Source organism: Eupeodes corollae, chromosome 2 (assembly GCF_945859685.1).
Source record: "Eupeodes corollae chromosome 2, idEupCoro1.1, whole genome shotgun sequence".
In the NCBI taxonomy this organism is placed as follows: Eukaryota; Metazoa; Arthropoda; class Insecta; order Diptera; family Syrphidae; genus Eupeodes; species Eupeodes corollae.
Window position 1 is genome coordinate 134,286,006 of NC_079148.1, and position 20,282 is coordinate 134,306,287.

The window sequence follows — 20,282 nt, forward strand, 5'->3', positions numbered from 1 at the left end:
AATGTAGGAACATATTTAGAAATAATACATAATACTTTTAAAATGTATTATTTATGTAGAAAAGAAATAGGGCCAAAATTGGTTAAAAATAAATAAATTAGGTGGCGCAACAGTCCGTAGAGAACAAGCGTGGGCCTAGTAACTTACAACTCTCAACCATTCCTTTGTGCGAGTGATTGCAGGGATGGAGGGGACCTACAGTTTATATCCCGAACCCGAACGGCTAATTTGAGAAAGCACTTTTTCATGACAAGAATTACACTTGGAGAATTTGTCAATTCGTCGGAAGAGGCAGTACCTGTGGAAAAAACTTTAGGTGGGACAGGCAGGGATCGAGCCCAAGACCTCTCGCATGACAGTCCAACGCACTAACCATCTCGCCACGGATACTACTAATGCATGATATATGATCAATTTAATGACGAATTTATCAGACGTTCTTTGAATTTGTCGTCATAAACTTTTGCACGTTATAATGCTATTGCTCTTCCTTATTATTGGAACAACTTATTTAAAGAAAAACAAAGAATCAATTTTAAATTTGTCAGTTTCGAATAATTTTATTAAAAGTAGAAATTTTTATGAGAAACTACAAATTTCTTTTAATATTACTTCGCAATTCTTGTGGTTCGTTGGTCTTCTCTCAATGACTGCTGAAATACGTTTGTCTGGAATTTGAATTTTTCGTTTCTTCTTCTTTTTTGCAGTTGCTATTGGTATGGCTTGGATTTTGTATCGTAAGTTTGGTATTTGTATGACATTGATGTTTGTATCTTGAAAGTTGGCAGTCGAAGATATGAGTGACAGTGATGCCACTGCCACTAACAAATGCCTCAACTCAACTATTATTGCAATATGTACATTAAATACATTTGTTTGTTTACTACTACATATTTCAAAATTCTATCCCTCTTCGATTGAATTCACGAAAATCAAAGTATTCAACACACATTCTTCACCATTGACCATTGTAAATTTCGGTTATATTAATTTTATCCATTCTAAAATTATGTTCTCTTACAAAAATCTTGGTCAGAAAGACTTCCGTATTTTATATTTTTTTCTCGAAACCATATCTTGAAGTGAATATTAAAAAAGAAAAATTAAGTGATTTAATTTTATAGACTTTTACACTTTCTCCTTTATTGAATGATTCAATACAACTGATAACAATAATAATAATAATAATAATAGTTATAAAATAATTCATAATTATATATTAAAAATATAATATATTTAATAATTATAAGAAATTACAAAAAAAAAATCTTCACAATTTGTTTTAATACAAATGGAAATACTGATATTTCCAGTATAAAATTAAATTTTATACAAACAAAAAATATACACAAATATGTATCAATATATAGTAAAACATATATGTACATGAATAATACACATATAATATGAAATAATATCAAAGTACATAATTACAATTAATTATAAACAATAAATTAAATTAAGTGGTAGGCATTTTCTTTTTAAATGTTCGGTATGTAATTATTTCCTTTTATAGTATTGCAGGTATTTTATATTTATTATAACCTATTTTTACTTTTACAAGAAAAGTAATAATTATTATAACTAATCAAACAAAAAATTTAACATACAAATAGATGATTGTGTTTTGTTTTCACATGCGCGCGTGATATTACAACTTAATAATAATTTAAACAAACAAAAAAAGAAATCTAGAATTAACAAAAAACAAAAAAAAAAATCGAATTTTGATTGAAAAATTCACATTTATATAGTTTAATTATCAATGTTAACATTTAAAGCGATTGCGGTTATATCACGAAAGAATTGTTTAATGTTATTATTTTTATATTGCGTGTGTTTTTGTTTCTCATTAATAATTAGTATATTTTGTTTATTTATGTAATTTGAAATGGCATCGTTGAAATTATGGTAAGTTTCACAATCAATCAATCTTTGAGCTTTCATCATTTAATTTGTTTGTGTGGACTTTTTTGATATCTATAATTAATTCGCATAGATAGATTATGATAGTACGCACATTTTCTTTAAATCGTTTTCATTATCATCGATATCTAGAGCATTTTCATTTGGTATTGTTTTTCCTTCGATATTTGGTAAATATGGTTCGTAATCTAAGCCACGACGTTCGTAAAATAATAAATAAGCTGAACTAGGATCAATGTTTGGTTGTTTAGCAATTTCTCGACATGAACTGTCATTGTAGCAATACCAGGAACCATTTGGATTTGAAGCATATGAAATATAGTGTCCGCCATTAAGCATTCCGGAATGTGACTGAAAAAGCAAATTAAATCATAAAAATCTATCTCCATTGAAAGTAAAACAATAACTTACAACAACAGCATACAATTTGTACTTCAAATCAAACGGATCAACACCTTCTTTCAGTTTGTGATGATGGAAATCTTCAAATTCACCATCTATAATTGGAGTCTTCGTAAGACTAGATGATATCAAACGTCGCCGTCTTTCTATTCTGGCATTTACTATTTTTTTCGGTGTGGCTATCGAATTATCTACTAAACTACTTCTAGTGTTTCTTAGGACTACATCTTCGCTTATCACATCATTGCCGTATGTTTCAGCTGTTTTGTTTGTTTCACAGCGATTCTTATTCTTATTCTTTTCTTGTTCATTGGTTATTTGAATTTCGGAATCTAGATCGAGATCATTACTCGATTCACTACTTCCTTGACGACTTAAAGCCGAATCTTCCTCGACAACAACATCATCGTCAGCGAATGCATAATGATCCATGGCATTATTTTTCATGTCGAGTAATTCTTTGTGCCGCAATATTGTTTCTTGCGGCACCGATGCCAAATAGGGCGTCGGGTCGAAATCATCAAATGGAAAATGCACGACTTTTTGAGATTTAACCCATTTCCCATTGACACAATTAAATCGCTTCAAATGTATTATCTAAGAAGACAAATTTAAATGAAACAAACCCTTAAGAGCACAAGAAAACTAAAATCCTTACAAGAATTGGAGGCAGCTTCCATATTTGTAGCTTCTTTGTTGCTCGTTTCTTACCCTTGCAATGACTGCAATGATAGCCCTGTTCTAGTTCCTCTTTTGAGGTAAACGCTCGAAGACAATGATTAAGATCTACTGGCTCTGTTCGTTCTTTGCGACAAATAGCAAGTGACTCGTGATCTTCCCACAACTGAAAACCAAACAAAAATATATACCTATTCCGAATGAAATGAAAACTTATTTCAAAATCATACCCGTTCTCTGGTGCTTTGATAGCGTAAATGAAGTGCTGTGGGATCCCAGTCGATTGCAATATTGATTTGATTAGATTTCAAATCCATGTGTTTCTTTGGTTCCAAATTTGGCATCGATGCAAATTTTGTCATCAGTTTTGGCGTTGAAGCATTACCTTAAGTAAAAGAGAACAGATTTTATTGAGTGCTAAGTAAATACACATTTTTGAGACTTTCACACATACTTGTTGCAGCACTTGAAGGAATCAAAGTACCCCGCAACAATAAATCATCATTACACGGAATTTCACAGCCTCTACAAAAGCTGGTCCAAGGACAGAGAGCACACGTCAATCCATCGCTCGTTACAGCCCTTAGTGTAAAAGGAAAGTCATATCCCAGACTGTCATCGCTAAAAAAAAAGTATATTGTCGTTTAGTTTAACATACGCATCTTAAATCAACACCAAATCAATTTAAACATTTGAGTAGAAATAGTTTCAAAGTCACAATGTTTTGAACTTCAAGATATACACGTCAAGATATTATTTTAAAAGAATTCTTCCTTTTGAAAATCTAAGTTTTTGTAAAATGGCAACCACTTACAATGAGTTACAAAAATGTGGCGTATAGTCATATTATTATTTTTTGTTATTATCTTCGTATAGTGATGATATATCACTGCTGAGTCGAGGTTTTGTCTTCGGTGAGAGCTATTTTTCAACAGCGACACGTTTTATGTGAGGAGGATTGACGACAGTATTAGACTCAACTTTTTTTGTCTCGTAGAGTGCTTTTGCAAAAAATGGAAATCAACACTCTTGCTTGCTTAGCCTATGATGAATTCCTTTTAAGATATTTCTGACATTCTGGAGAAAAAGACAAGAATGCAACCTGCCTATCTAGATCCAATTAGTTACCTTTGATCTGCTCTGATTAAAGTAATGCAAAAAAAAAAACTGATTCCTTTCTTTTTGGGAGACAATAACAACTCCTATAGGCACGAACTTATGCAAGAAAAAAATTTTACTTTAAAATTTTATTTTACGATTTACCCTTTTTCTCAATTTTAAGATATGAATCATGCCTTTCTTCGGAATTTATTGTAGGTAAGTTAGTTAGGTTAGGTTAGGTTATAGCGGCTGTCCAGGATGGAAACGGACACATATAGGCCAGTTTAATGTCCCATTGTGATACCACATGAATTTTGAGCATTCCTCCTAAGCTCAATGGAACCAGTTTGAATCCCTTACAAAACGTGAGAGGCTGATTATGCTGATATGATTTAGATCGTTAGAGAAGAACTCTCCTAGGTAATTCTTGCGTTTTTCAGCCAGAGCAAGGCATGTGCAGAGAAGATGAAGAACTGTTTCCTCCTCTTCCTCGTCCATACAGCTTCTGCAAAAGTCATTTGAGAATACGCCTAGTCTCGTAACGTGCTTTTCTATTAGACAGTGTCCGGTTATGACACCTATTATCGAGCTTTTATGCGATCTGCTTAGAGAGTAAGCACCTTGAACGTTTTAAATCCAGTGTTGGCCGGATGTTTTTTGTGACTTGACATGTGGTGATGTTGTTCCACCTGGTGCCTGCCCTCCTCACAGCGTCTTGCATTAGCAACAGTATTGTAATTAATTTCGAAATTTCAAGGTGCTCCACTTTTTTTGTAACTCAGTGTAGATGGGATGAAAGTCAAAAGAAAAATTACAAAATATGATTTGATTTATCTTTTGAATTTACACAAATGAGGACTAATGCAAAATCATTTTTCAGAGGATCGCACATTCCGTTTGATAAAAATTAACATTTACTTCTTTTGTTAGTAATAAAAATTTCAAATTTACCAATCAGCAGCATGATTCGATTGATCCGAAGCCAACGGCAATGGACTGAGCAATCTGCTGACTTGAACCCAAACAGCGCAATACAAATCTTTATTTGTACCACTCTCACCGCAGGGTATAAGCAATGGCACTCCAAATAGACTCGGCCTCGTCTTATGATATGACAAAAAGTATGTATCTTGTCTGGTAATCTTCCGATGAACAGCCATTAAATACTTTCCAACTTTATAATGTTGCGATGGCACCCTCGAGAATAATCCGGGTTTGCTTGAATTCATATCGGAATTCAACGAGTTGCTGTCTTCATCGTCACAGCTATCACTGTTCGAGGCGCCACGACACGGACTCTTTGTCGGCTGGCTAATATCAATATCGGCAATGTCTACAGGCGATTTGCCTACACTACTCGCCTCATCTGAGCTGCAGTTATATGACGATGTATTTTCATTCAGTAGCTTTGATGAAGATATTCGCTTGCGCTGGCAATTTTTATGGACAAATGTATTCTCGGGGCTAGTGCCTAATTCAGGTGATTGCTGAAATATTAACAAGTAGGAATTTTCTTCATTAGTTAAGAATTTATTATAACTTTATACAAAATTGCTTGTTGACTAAAATTGTTACTTTTGGAATGATGTATGTGAGGTGAGTAAAAGGGATATATATTAAAACACTTTAACGCACTAATTTATAAACTACAATTATAAATAAGATATAATTGTAAAATATAACGAACAAAAATAAAATATACAAATTAAGTTACACACAATAACTGTGCAAAATCTACATAAATACAGCACCAAATAAAGCAATTAATTAATTTATTATTTATTTATAAGTTTATTTATCATTATAAAAGGGTAAACAACAAAGAAAAAAAAAGAATACTAATCAAATCAAACTCAATGATACAATTCAAAAGCTATGTATTTATGTTAAAAATATATATTTATAGGATATATGCAAATAGTTATTACCAAAATTTATAAATAATAATAAATGTTTTAATTTTTTGCTCCATTTCCAAGTTACTACAATTTCAAATTTAGACATGTGATCTAGTTTCTAAAGTTTGATTCAAAAATACATGTTAGGGGTAATCAATTGATTAATTTAGAAAACAAAACCAAATTTTTAATTAAAAAAAAAAAGAAAACAAAATAATTTTAAAAACCAAAACCAATGGCATAATTTCTTAACAAAGCTGTATTTAATATTTAGAATGTACACAAGTCATCATTCTTACAATTTTGGAAAATCCTGATCAAATTCACATCTCTTTGAATAAAATAGAGATTTTTTGTTATTGTCTATCAAATGCTGATTGTCCCACAAAAAAAAAATAAATAGAACCTGTGATGAGAGAAAAAGTACATCCGAATCAACGGAAGAAATCTACAAAAGTTTAAAGTGACAAGGTCCTTCTCATGACCTGTCTGAGATATATAATTCAACAAAATTTAAAAAAACGTATAACATATCATTTTGTGAAGTTTTTCTAATTCTTCTTGTTTTTTTTTCAAAATTAAATTTCACTTAAATTGTTCTAAAACATTTAGAGTTCCATTCATCAAAACTTAAAAAAAAACAATGTTACCAGAGAAAATGAAAAAATATTTTTAAAATATGTTTTTTAACCCCTAACTCCCATATACCGTCATACATAAACTTTGGTAATCGGTCTCACTAATAACACTTTTCTACAGTGAAAAAATATTCGGAATAATTTTAACTAACAAACAAAAACGGAGGATGTGGTTGGTGGAGGCGTATACTCAGATAGACTAAACTTAAGTCTCTCCTTTAGTCTACCTGGTCATTGTAGCGTGTTCCAAGCTGAAATCATGGCTATTAAAGAAGTCCTATCCTGGCTTAGAGAAAATGTTACATCAATTAATGATATACACATCTTCTCGGATAGCCAAGCTGCGTTAAAATCCATAGACTTTGTATCCACTAACTCACTAACAGCCCTAAATTTTCGATCATCTCTTACGGAGATGGCTACACAGCTCAACATTCACCTTTTCTAGGTGCCGAGCCATAGAGACATTCCAGAAAATTGCAAAGCTGACGAACGTGCAAAAAAGCGGAACAACTTTACCTCTGCTGGCTCACAATGTTAGCATAGGTATCCCCTTAGCTATATGTAAACTCATGCTAAAGCAATATACCATAGAAAAAACAAACTTCAGGTGGAATAACACCACTACCTGTCTTAGCGCCAGGCGCTCAAAACAATTAATCTCTCTGAGTAGATTGCACATTAGCTACGTTATAGGTGTCCTGACTGGGAACTGCCTAATAGGAAGGCTGCTATTCGAATTGGAGCCCCTGCAAATGATTTTTGTAGGAGTTGCATGGACGAGGAGGAGGAGGAGACAATCTCTCATCTTCTGTGCACATGCCCTGCCTTATCACAAAGACGTAGAACCCACCTTGGAAACAACTACTTCAACGATATAAAAAATTCTGACATTATTTGTCTAGTACGCTACATTCGGAATCCAATTAAAATTCTCAGACGAGGCCAAATACCTAGGTCTTGTCTTAGACAAAAAACTAAATTGGAAACGAAACGTACAGTAAAGAGTCAAAAAAGCTACTGTAGCTCTCTTTTCTTGCGAGAACGCTATTGGTAATAAATGTGGTTTACAACCCAGAATCACGCATTGGCTATACACATCGGTAATCAGACCGATTTTAACGTACGGTGTGGCAGTATGTAGTACCCGTGGCATGATGGTTAGTGCGTTGGACTGTCATGCAAGGGGTCTTGGGTTCAATCCCTGCCTGTGCCACCTTAATTTAAAAAAAATAATTTTCGCGGGTACTGCCTCTTGCGAGGAATTGACAAATCCTTCAAGAGTAATTCTTGTCATGAAAAAGTGCTTTCTCAAACTAGCCGTTCGGATTCGGCATAAAATTGTAGGTCCCCTCCATTCCTGACAACATTACTCGCACACAGGAATGGTTGAGAGTTGTAAGTCACTAGGCCCTGGTTCACAACGGACTGTTGCGCCACCCCATTTGATTTGATTTGTGGCAGTATGGTATGGTATGCTTGAGAGAAAGGTATAAACAGGGATAAGTTAAATTAAGTCCAACGTTCAGCCTGCCTATGTATAAGCGGATCGCTTCGCACGACCCCGTCTGCGGCACTGGAAACCTTGTTTTACCTTACACCTCTTGACATATTTAGCAAACAAATAGCTGTAAGCTGTGCTATTCGAGTTAAGGATTCCCTGAAGGGGAATCCTAAAAAAAAGCGAACGCCGACCCCTGAGGGGCCAGCCCAACCGTCCGACTTACAATTTGAATAAAACAAGCTTTTAAGTTTAATTGATTTATATTTTAATTGACCATCAAGTCTCTCTCAAGTCCAAATTAATACTACTGAACTAACTGAATCAAAGCCATATCTAAACCTAATTCATAAAACTACCTTAACCCTGGTTCCCAGATGCGTCAGCATTATTGGAGTTGCGCGTGTTGTTCAATGCGCGCGTGAAATGCATCCGGTTCAAATGCAACGAAGCATTTTTGTCCCCTGTGGGAAATTATTCGATGTACAGGTCATTGGCACAGGTTTCGGGTTAATGTTAGCTGCGTTGTGTTAACTTTCGCCTCAATGCTTCGTTGCAGTGGACTAACAACAACATTGGCCACTCCGTAATTCTAAGGTACTTAGAAAAATTTCAAAACACACAGACTACACCCTCCCCCAACTACAATTCGACAGAAACTTCCAGATTTCTATACCTACCAGATCTTTTTGGGAGGATAGGACATGCTTGGAGGATGAGTCAATCCATTTTTACACAGATGGCTCAAAAACCAGAAGGGATTGGTGGAGGTGTGTACTCTGAACGACTGAAATTAAGTCTCTCATTCCGCCTTCCCAATCATTGTAGCGTGTTCCAGGCGGAACTTTTGGCGATTAAAGAAGTCTTGTCTTGGCTCAAAGAAAACGCGATATCAACATCTGATATCCGTATTTTCTCTTACAGCCAGGCCGCTTTCAAATCTCTGGACTCTGTCTCTACAAACTCTATAACAGTCCATAACTGTCGATCATCTCTAATGGAGATGGCGCAACAGTTTAATATTCACCTTTGCTGGGTGCCGGGCCATAGAGACATTCCAGGTAACTGTAAGGCAGATAAACTCGCCAGGAACGGTACAGTACAGCCCATCCTACCACGTTTGGCAAGTACTGGCATACCAATCGCTACTTGTAAACTGCTGCTAATGCAAGACGCTGTGAGGAGGGCAGGCACCTGGTGGAACAACATCACCACGTGTCAAGCCACAAAAAACATCTGGCCAACACTGGATTTAAAACGTTCAAGGTGCTTGCTCTCTCTAAGCAGATCGCATATAAGCTCGATAATAGGTGTCATAACCGGACACTGTCTAATAGGAAAGTACGCCACGAGACTAGGCGTATTCTCAAATGACTTTTGCAGAAGCTGTATGGACGAGGAAGATGAGGAAACGGTTCTTCATCTCCTCTGCACATGCCCTGCTCTAGCTCGAAAACGCAAGAATTACCTAGGAGAATTCTTCTTTAACGATCTAAATCATATCGGTATAATCAGCCTCTCACGTTTCGTAAGGGACTCAAACTGGTTCCATTGAGCTTAGGAGGAAGCCTCAAGATTCATGTGGTATCACAATCCGTTTCCATCTTGGACAGCCACTATAACCTAACCTAAATAAAAAAACAGATGTCGCTGAGTATTCCTTACTTTTCTTGCCATTGCGAAATTGAATTAGAATCATTTTATTCAAATTTTGCATGGAAAATTCATAAACATAGCAGTCCAGGCATAATAAGTCAAGGAAACTATTTTGCCGACATACCTCGTTTTGAAGATTAGGTAATAGGTACTTACAACTTGAATTTCAGTAAGTGCGGTTGCAGTGATTTTTTTTTTAAAATAGAATAATTGCAGGAATTTCTTCGAAACTAAACGAAATATATTTGATGAAAATAGGTCATTTCAAGACGAATGGGAAACAGAATATTTTGTTGTGCCAAGCAAAAACAACGCGGCTACCTGTTTAATGTGCTGTGAAAAAGATATTTTAAAAAAGTATAATATTGGTCGTAATTTTAACACAAAACACAAATCTTTCAACGAAACTTATTCTCTTGGAACACAATTAAGAAGTGAGAAATTAACTTTTTTTATAAAATTCATTACAACAGCAATAAAATGTGATGTCCGTGGCTTTATCTCAAGACTCTGTTGTAACTAAGGCATCTTATGAAATTTGCTATACACTTGGTAAGCACATGAAACCGTTCACCGATGCAGAAATTGTCAAAGAATGTTTCGTAAGTACTCCCGATATACTGCCTGATAAATTTAGCAACACAAAACAAATATTGTCTGAAATAAAAAAACCAGAGCTTTCTGATTCAACATGTGTGAGAAGTATTGAAGACATTTTCAAATATATTGGTACAAGTTTAATAGAAAACTTAAATAATTGTATGTTTTTTAGCTTGGCTTTCGATTCCAGCACTGATATTTCAGCAACATCTCAATGCTCGGTGTTTTTTAGATATTGCACAGAACAGAATTTAATCTTCGAAGAATTTTTCAAATTCGTTCCGATGAAAAGTCAGACCCGGGAAAAGATTATCTTGATATAATTTCAAATCTTCTAGAGCAGAATGACATTGATATTAAGAAAATCGTGGGTATATCAACAGATGGCTGTCCTTCCATGACTGGATTTGAAAATGGATTTATAATCTTGATTAGAAAAAATTAATTTGACAAATTTACTTAAATTTTATTGCATTATTCATCAAGAAAACTTGGCAGCACGGTTTATCAATTTAAAATCGATGCTGCGATGAAGATTGTAGTTGATATTGTGAATTATATTCGAGAGAATTAAACCACAGACAATTTAAAAGCCTTTTGGAAGAATTGGGCAGTGAGTATGGTGACGTTCTTTTGCATACCTCTGTGCAATGGCTTAGTAGAGGAAGGGTTTTGGAAACGTTTTTTTCCTAGCGCCTCGAAATAATCCTCTTCTTACAAAAATTAAAAACGTTTACCCAGAATTGCAAGATGATCAATGGTGGTGTCTTTTATTATTTTTATGCGATATCACAGAAAAATTTTACAAAATTTACAAGGACAAAATAACACAATTTCACAGATGGCAAGTAAAATATTTGCTCTTGAAGAAAAGCTTAATATTTTCCTGAAGAAATAAGAAGTAAATAGCTACAAAGCGACTTATCGACATCTCTGAAGAAAACTGCTCAACAATATTGAATTACTTATTAGCACTGTCGAAAGAATTTGAAAAAAGGTTACATGATATCAGAAAAATAAAAAAATGCTTAACGCTTGTAGAAAACTCATGGCATCTGGAAACAACGACTATCTGACAGAACCCTGTTTAAAATCAAGATCAGGCAAAGTTTTGTGATGAGTTCATAGATTTTAAACACGATTCAAATCTTAAAGCTCTTTTTAAGGAAAAAATGGAAAAAGGTGAATACTTAAAATTTTGGAGCATCGTCTCCGAAAAATATGCAATCGTCAAAAGAAGTTCACAAATTCTGTTGACATTATTTGGATATACATTTGTTTCCGAATCTTTAGCGAAACAAACTTACGGAATCCCACCTAGATGATGTCATAAGGTTGGCATGCAGCAACAAGCCAGATCTAAATAAAGTTTTGAAAATGTGTTCTCAATTTCAAGAATCACATTCAAATATTTTTAATAAATAAATAAATACATAATATATGTACACTACCGGTCAAAAGTTTGAGATTACCTTCAAAGGCTTGCTTTATTTGTACCTGGCGCTTGGGTTTATGAATGAATATAGGATTTTTTACCTGCATTGTTAACTTAGAACATTCATAAAAGGTGCAAGTGAAAAACCCCAGATATTAATCCTTTTCTGTAAATTACGAGGAATTTTGTGAAAAAAGGTTAAAAAAAACAGTATTGGGTTTTTGGCATCTATTTGGATTTCCCATATTTTTAAATTTTATGATTTTTGACATTCAATTTGGAATTTTTTTATGACTGCGGTAATATTAAAGGATAAAAAATGTAAAATTTGAATACCTACATATTCAGGATTTTGTATATAATGCTCAGTTTGATCCAATTTAAATTTATTTGAGACTGTGATCTTCTCCAGTAAACAAAGTGCGTATTATGGGAAAAGTTAAGGAATTAACTATTGAAACTCGATCTGCGATTATGACCCATATTGAAGAAGACTATTCGCAAAGAGAAATCGCCACAAAACTGAAGATATCCAAAGGAGCAGTTCACATGACCATACAGCGTTACTCTAGTACCGGCGGTTTTAAGGATAAACCGAGGTCAGGACGACCTAGAGTTACGACGAAAACCGAAGATCTGCATATCATCACCATAAGCAAGCGTTCTAGGAAGAAAACAGCACCAGAAATACGCGCCGAGATCAATGTAATCCGGGAAGAACTATAATCTGTATCAACGATACAACCAAGCCTAAGGCGTGCTGGACTTTTTGGGCGCGTTGCAGTGCGGAAACCACTTCTGTGGCCCCAAAACAAGATCAAACGGTTGGAATGGGCCAAAACCCATAAGGATTGGACAGATGAAGACTTCAACAGAGTCTTATGGAGCGACGAGTCCAAGTTTGAGATATTTGGCTCAAATCGCAGAGTGTACGTCAGGCGCAGTGCTAAACAGAAGATGCTACCAGACTGTTTGGTCCCAACTGTAAAGCATGGAGGCGGTTCAGTAATGGTATGAGGATGTTTTTCCTTCGATGGAGTAGGAGATCTAACAAGAGTGATCGGAAGAATGGATAAAGAAGTCTATAAAACGATATTCTACGTTTTGGTATCGGTGAAGGTTTTGTATTCCAGTAAGAAAATGACCCGAAACACCCTTAAAAACTTTGCCGGGGATACCTGAAGCAAAAAGAAGATGAGGAAATTCTAAAAGTAATGGTATGGCCACCGCAGTCTCCACATATAAACCCCATTGAGCTCTTATGGGAAGAGCTTGACAGAAATGTCCGGAATCACCACATAACATCGGAATCTGCTCTTTGGAAACTCTACAAAATTGCTGGAATAATATTCCACAAGAAAAAATACAAAACCTTGTAAGAAGATTGCCCAGAATTGTAAAAAAAATTATTGAATTTAAAGGAGGGTTTTTTGATGAAAACTCAATTTAGAGCTTCTATTGGTTTTTTAAATAAATAATTTATGTTTAGTACAAAACTAGTTTATATTTTTTTATCATTTACATATAGACATGCTCTTCACTTTCTTCACGTATTAAATTTTTTCCTAAAACTTCAGTTTAGAGGTTAAAACTCGATATTTCTCAAATTTCAGAGGTGGTCTCAAACTTTTGACCGGTAGTGTATGTATGCACATTAAAATGAGTATTATTATTTACGATAAAAAAAATGTCTTGTGGCCCGGGGTAGCGTTACAAAATTATCAATGTTTCCCATTAAAAAAGGGTTGAGTATGGCTGTTCTAGCGAAATAGTCAGTTGCATTCCTCTCCTTAAACAATTCAACCGTAATACCCGTACTGCTAGGAATGCCCATCACTTTACCCTTGAGCCCTATTTCGGACGTACTGTTAAGAACAGAGATTCTTTCTTGAGCCGCACTACGCGAATGTGGAATGCTTTACCTGACTCAATATTTCTCACTCATTACAATGTGCAATGTGCAATCTACTACGGCGACTGCTACCGAGAACAAAGACAGCGTCTATTTGGGTGTGGATTTGTTGTTGGAACTAGGCTCAGGCAAAAAGTCTTGAGTTTCAACAGTGTGAGCGAGCGCATCACGACAATCCGCATCAAGGCTAAATTCGCCAACATAAGCCTAATATGCGCGCATGCCCCAACAGAGGAGAAAGATGAAGACACCAAAGACATATTCTTCGAGCTCTTGGACAAGACATATGAGCAGTGCCCTGGCTATGACATTAAAATTGTCTTAGGAGATTTTAATGCCAAGCTAGGAAGAGAAGACATCTTTGGTGGCATAATCGGGAGATACAGCCTGCACGACACCACCTCCGACAACGGATTCAGGCTGGTCGATTTCGCTGCGGGGCGAGACGTTCTGGTAGCTAGTACGCAGTTCACGCATCTCAAGACGCACGACACTTCTTTAGTATCCAGGATATCCGAACATTCCGAGAGGCCAACATTGACTCGGACCACTACCTCGTTGTAGCCAAGGTACGGCTACGGATATCCCGATCCAAGCCAAAACAAGGAAGTACTGTGAGAAGATTCGACGTTAGACGGCTACAATCGCAAGAGACTGCCATGTACTTTTCCGATCGAGTCTCTAATAACCTCCTAAGGAGTCCTATGCTTCCTGCATTAAGCATTGAAAACCAGTGGCAACATTGCCTTGCAGCCATCAGAGATGCCGCCTCTGAAGTGCTAGGTTTCACACGGCCATCACAGCGAAACCCCTAGTTTGACGACGAATGCCGGCAAGCTCACGCAGCGAAACAAGAGGCATACAAAACGGCGCTGCACAAAAGGACTAGAGCTGCTTGCGAGCTCTACAAGCAGAAGAGGAGAGAGGAACACCGGCTTTTTAGACGGAAAAAAAGAGAGCATGAGAAGCGCGCGATCGAGGAGACAGAGGGATGTCACAACAGGAATGAGGTTCGTAAATTTTACCAAAAGCTAAAAAAACCTCCCAAGGGTACCAGCCACGAACCGAAGCCTGTAAAGACGATCAGGGGAACATCGTAGTAGAACCGCAGTCGATGCTGAGAATATGGAAAGATCACTTCTCCAAATTATATAACGGCGATGACGAACCGAATTCCGCTGTAAGGGAGATAGAACCACTCAACCTCGGCGACGCAGATCAACAATTCCGCCTACCCGACCTTGACGAAGTGAAGATAGCTATATCTAAACTTAAGTCAAACAAAGCTGCTGGAGCTGACGGCATCACCGCCGAACTATTCAAAGCAGCAGGCGATGACTTGGTAGGGAGCATGCACCAACTCATCTGCAAAATATGGTCGGAAGAAAGCATGCCCGATGAGTGGAATCTCAGCATAGTGTGCCCGATACATAAGAAAGGAGACCCTCTAAACTGCGCCAACTACAGAGGCATCAGTCTCCTTAACATTGCGTATAAGATCCTCTCTGCCGTATTATGTGAACGTCTGAAGCCATTCGTCAACAACCTGATTGGTCCTTATCAGTGTGGCTTCAGACCAGGAAAGTCCACTAACGACCAAATATTCACACTACGGCAGATCTTGGAAAAACCCAGGAGCTTCAAATCGATACCCACCATCTCTTTATCGATTTTAAAGCCGCGTATGACAGCATCTATAGGGAGGAGCTCTACCGAGCAATGTCTAGTTTTGGCATCCCTGTCAAACTTATCCGTTTATGCAGAATGACGATGGAGAATGCACGCTGCTCTATCAAGGTCGGAAAAGATCTTACCGATGCATTTGATGTCAAAAAAGGTTTTAGACAAGGCGATGCACTGTCATGCGACTTCTTCAACATCGTTTTGGAAAGAATTGTGCAAAACTCAACCGTCAACACTAGAGGCACAATCTTCCAAAGATCCATCCAATTACTCGGATACGCAGATGATATTGACATAATTGGAAGATCAAAGCGTGATATCAGTGGAGCGTTTTTGAGCATTGCGACGGAAGCGAAGAAGATGGGTTTAGTGGTCAATGAGGGCAAGACCAAGTATATGCTGTCATCAAAAAAGGACACTGAACGACGACGTAATGGACAAAACGTCACCATGGACAGCTATAACTTTGAGGTAGTTAAGGACTTTGTCTACCTAGGCACCGCTATTAATGCAGACAACGACACCAGCGCTGAAATCAAACGAAGAATAACTCTTGCAAATCGCTGCTTCTTTGGACTTAGAAGGCAATTTAGAAGTAAAGTCCTCTCTCGAGCATGTAAAATCACCATCTACAAGACACTCATCATCCCGGTTCTCATTTATGGCTCTGAGGCCTGGACCCTGTCAAAGAAAGATGAGAGCGTCTTAGGATGCTTCGAGAGAAAAATTCTTCGGGCGATTTTTGGTCCCGTACGCATAGATGGAGAATGGAGGAGAAGATATAACGACGAACTGTACGGGCTGTACAGCGACACTGACCTAGTTAGCAGAATTAAAGTCCAACGGCTTAGATGGCTAGGTCATGTAGAGCGGATGGACATCAACGCTCCAGCCCGGAAGGTCTTCGAATCCAATCCCGAGGGACGGCGCAGTAGAGGAAGACCGCGACTCAGGTGGCGCACCCAGGTGGGAGAGGACCTCAACCAACTTGGCGTGCGAAACTGGAGACAGCTAGCTAGGGACCGAGCTGGCTGGAGACGCTTGTTGGTTGAGACCCAGGTCCGCCCCGGACTGTAGCGCCACCTTAAGTAAGTAAGCATTACAATGTGCAGACATTGAAAACCAATGTGCATCGGTTTTTCCTTTCTAATCCTATCCTCGTTTCCTAATTGCTCGCACTGTGTTTAATCATTATAAGGGTATTTATAATCTCTTTAGTCATTTTTATTCCTTAAACTTCAGTTATCACATCAAATAAATAACTGGAAGCTTAGCTTGAAACGAATCAAGATAACCCTCATTCCCTTGTTCTGAAGCCTCTGAAGTCTTAATTTGACACTTTCATAGGATCCGAACAGCAAAGTCAAGCAATAATTATAATTATTATATTTAAGAATTATTATTATTAATACCAACAAGACATAATGTATAAAAAAAAAACTGAAGTCAGACATTAAAAGAATCTTAGATCTTAACTGAATATTCTAAAACTAACTAAGTTTCAATTTTTTGGAGATGGAACACATTCTGAGGGAAATTTTATTCACTAACACAGATGTTATACTTCTTAAACTTTTCTCCCATTTTTCAATAAAAGAAAGAAAAAAAAAACTACCTGCCTGCCTTAGTTTTTGTTTTTACTACGAAGTGGGACAATCTTTGTTTTTCGTATTATTAATGGTAATTTTCGTGAGTATCTATATATTAAATACATTAATGTTATATAGCCATACCTTGAAGCACAACAGATTCTTGGGCATGCACATGGTGTTTCCAAAGCACCGCCTTACCTTCGATGATCTACTATTATCAACAACATCTGAACTCGTTTCGGCATCATCGATTTGCAATTCTTCATCTAATGAGGGCTGTCTAAAATGATGATTATTTCCGATGTGATTTAAATGATTTGATAATGTCGGCGGTATTGTTGTTGCTGTTGCTGTGGCTGTTGCTATTACAGTGGGTGATGGGGTTGATGTTAGGGGTTGAGTTTGTTGGCTTTGTGGGGGGAGTACATGTATCGGCTGCTGTGTTTGTTGTTGGTAATTTGATGTTGTTGTGACCTCGGGTGCAACTAGTAGAGCTTTTTATAATTTTGTTTTACACACACACAAAGAGAAATTTAAAGGAAAAAGATTGCAGTTAATTCTAATCGTTCTATAATAGCGGTACAATTTGAACGAAAAGAAGGAACTTAAAAAAAAAAATTATGTAAAAATAGAATGAAGTAATACCTGAGCTCCGCTGGATGTCTTTGAGACCTTTTTCAATGTTCACACCAAGTGTTGAACTGGTTCTTGATCGCGTTTCATTGCAATCTTCTGGCAATTGGTACACATACAATTCAGTGGCACTTGATGACCTAATCTTCTGATCGTCTAACAGAATCTGACGAATTTGAGAATTAGACAATTCACAAACAAGCATAAAGTAAGGTTGAAGGTGGCACAATGTCGATAGGTTTTTCTTTAAATCCATATACTTTGAATCAGGATTTAAACGTAGTCCATATTTTACAGGAATGGCACCATCCAGTGGAATAACTTCAATTTCAAAATAACATTACTTTAAAGTATTAACAAAAAAAAAAACGAATAAAAACTCACCTAAAACTTCAAAATATAGATAATTCTCAACTGGTAGCGGTAAACTAAGCAAGCTAAACGGATCAAATCGAACTGATTCTCGTCCACAACATAAGCAGCTTACTTTTGATTTTAACTGACCATAAAACAGATCGGTGACAATACTTTGATTTCTCGAATGATGTTGCGACCAGGCTTCAAAAGCAACTACTTTGTCAGGCCTTCCATCAGAGTCTTTAAGTTCGCTATAGGGCTTCTCGGTTACCCTATTTAGGTCCTCGTGCAGGGCATCTAGCATCCACTCAAGTAGTTCTTGAGAGTCATGTTGTCCACCGCCAGCAAATTGAGGAGCATGTTTAGTAACACAAAATCTTAGTTTTAAAGGGGCTACCGATCGAGTTGAAGCGGTCCAAATCTAAAACGCATAAAATTTTGAAAAAAAAGACGGACAAATTTACGGCAAGATTTAACCTCCTTGAGCAATTCTCCATAGCGTGTTGCTAATTGCCCTTTTGTTCCTAATTTATTTTGTTTGTTCATTTCGAAAAGGTGGACATTTCTCCTAAAATACTGAGCCAATGGTTGTGTATTGAAGAGCACTTGAAGAGCGGCATTCATAAAACACGTATTGCCTAAGTTGTGGAGACCTGTTGCTCCAGGTGCGTGCACCGAATGAATTGATGCTCGTGTAAGGCGTCTGTCCTGGTGTGAGCTACCGTGGCTAAGTGAAAGGGATCCTAACTCTTCGGGCCATGTAAGGTCCTTGTTGCGAACTTCTAGGAGTATTTGGTCGTTATCTCTTATCAGTAGTTCCTTGAGGGTCATATTCTCCTCCTCGAGCATTATTGGATTACTGTCCGTTGATGCACTTGCGATGTGCCACAAACGGATATCTTCAGGCTTCCATCGTAGCTGATCACAAAGAAATTCTCCAATTTGTTTAACCGTAGCCAGACGACTAAAAGCTGCTGTGTAAGCTAAGTACTTTTTAGGTGGTTGTATTTCGTTTGGAGTTGTTGATAAAGCTGCATATCCTCCTCCTAAGGATTAATTTTAAGAGAATTTGTTTCCTTTCTAAGTGAGGATCAATATTTTTTAATTACCAGAAACAGCACCCCAATTTGAAACGGCTGGCGAATTAAGTGGCATTTGCTGATGCATTAATATACGCAGGTTTAAAGGATACAATTCCAGTTCAACTTCGGGAGAATTAGGAGGTTGAATAACCTGTCGTGGCAGTGGTAAAATCTCGCCATACCAACGTGTTAGTGCTTTCCACAATGACTTAGGAACTAATTCAAAATCATGATTCTGAACCAATGGAGTGTCGCGCTTCAAATGGCCACCCTCGCCAGTAAGAGTGCGAACGCTTTTGTAGGGATTGACCGTTATTAAATTCGTATTATCAATAGGTCCTGGTCTTAAGCTTGAGTGTCGTCCATCAGATATACCACTACTCCTCGAACCTTCAAGTAATATGCATATGTTTAAAAAGTAACATTTAAATATTATACACGCTTGCTTACCTAAACTAGTAGAATCTGCCGCTGTGACAATTTCTCCATTAGATTCCGAAGAGTGTGAGTTAAAGCTTTCGTCGCAAACCATAGCCTCATCTACGGCTCCAGCCAAACCACCTTTATGATTGATTCCGTTTGCCATCGATTTCTTACAATAATAGCAGGGAGTCGTAGAGAAATTTTGAGTGTAATGTGTCCACGAAACCCACCATTCTTTAGAAATTAAATACCAAAATTGTCCAACACAATAGCCCCGTTTTTCTTCTCGAGTAAGCCATCCTTTTACTAAAATGGTTTACCAACGTCAACGGTGAGAACTTATTCGAAGGTGAATAGAATAGACAATTTAGTCTTACCAATATCATTTTCCATGTGTTTGCATTGTGGTGACAAACCAAAAACTATGTGACAAACTTCGAATGTTAAATCAAGGAATGGTTGAACGAGATCTAAGCTGCTTTCGACGTTCCACATCATAAAGTCTTCTTGAGTAAGGCTAATAAATTTCTCCTGATTTATGTGGTTTTTTGGAATATTGTGAACCTTTTTGTAATAAAATTTTATTATGTTTTATTTGGAATGTTTCCATTTTGAAATATACCGTGGTGGACACGTAAATAGCACACTTTACATTCTCATAAAATAACGGGGTTTCTCTTTGCTTTGAACTAATAAAACCCTGAGAGCATAAAACCGTTAGTTTTTTCATGTTTTTTTTTTAATTAAAAGGTGGGCTTTATATGT

The 20,282-nt window shown here is 36.9% G+C and overlaps 1 protein-coding gene across 1 annotated transcript in view; it reads right to left on the reverse strand.

Annotated features, from left to right (window-relative positions):
• Positions 1 to 1,725: 1,725 nt before the first annotated feature.
• Positions 1,726 to 20,282, reverse strand: part of LOC129944183 (ubiquitin carboxyl-terminal hydrolase 32) — a 30,798-nt gene continuing 12,241 nt past the window's right edge. Inside the window, 11 exon segments of the mRNA XM_056053425.1 lie at positions 1,726 to 2,277; positions 2,338 to 2,925; positions 2,987 to 3,172; positions 3,237 to 3,391; positions 3,461 to 3,627; positions 5,059 to 5,594; positions 17,164 to 17,516; positions 17,668 to 17,976; positions 18,040 to 18,433; positions 18,490 to 19,823; positions 19,895 to 20,081. Coding sequence (XP_055909400.1) covers positions 2,005 to 2,277; positions 2,338 to 2,925; positions 2,987 to 3,172; positions 3,237 to 3,391; positions 3,461 to 3,627; positions 5,059 to 5,594; positions 17,164 to 17,516; positions 17,668 to 17,976; positions 18,040 to 18,433; positions 18,490 to 19,823; positions 19,895 to 20,081 — 4,482 coding nt within the window. The 3' untranslated portion in view covers positions 1,726 to 2,004.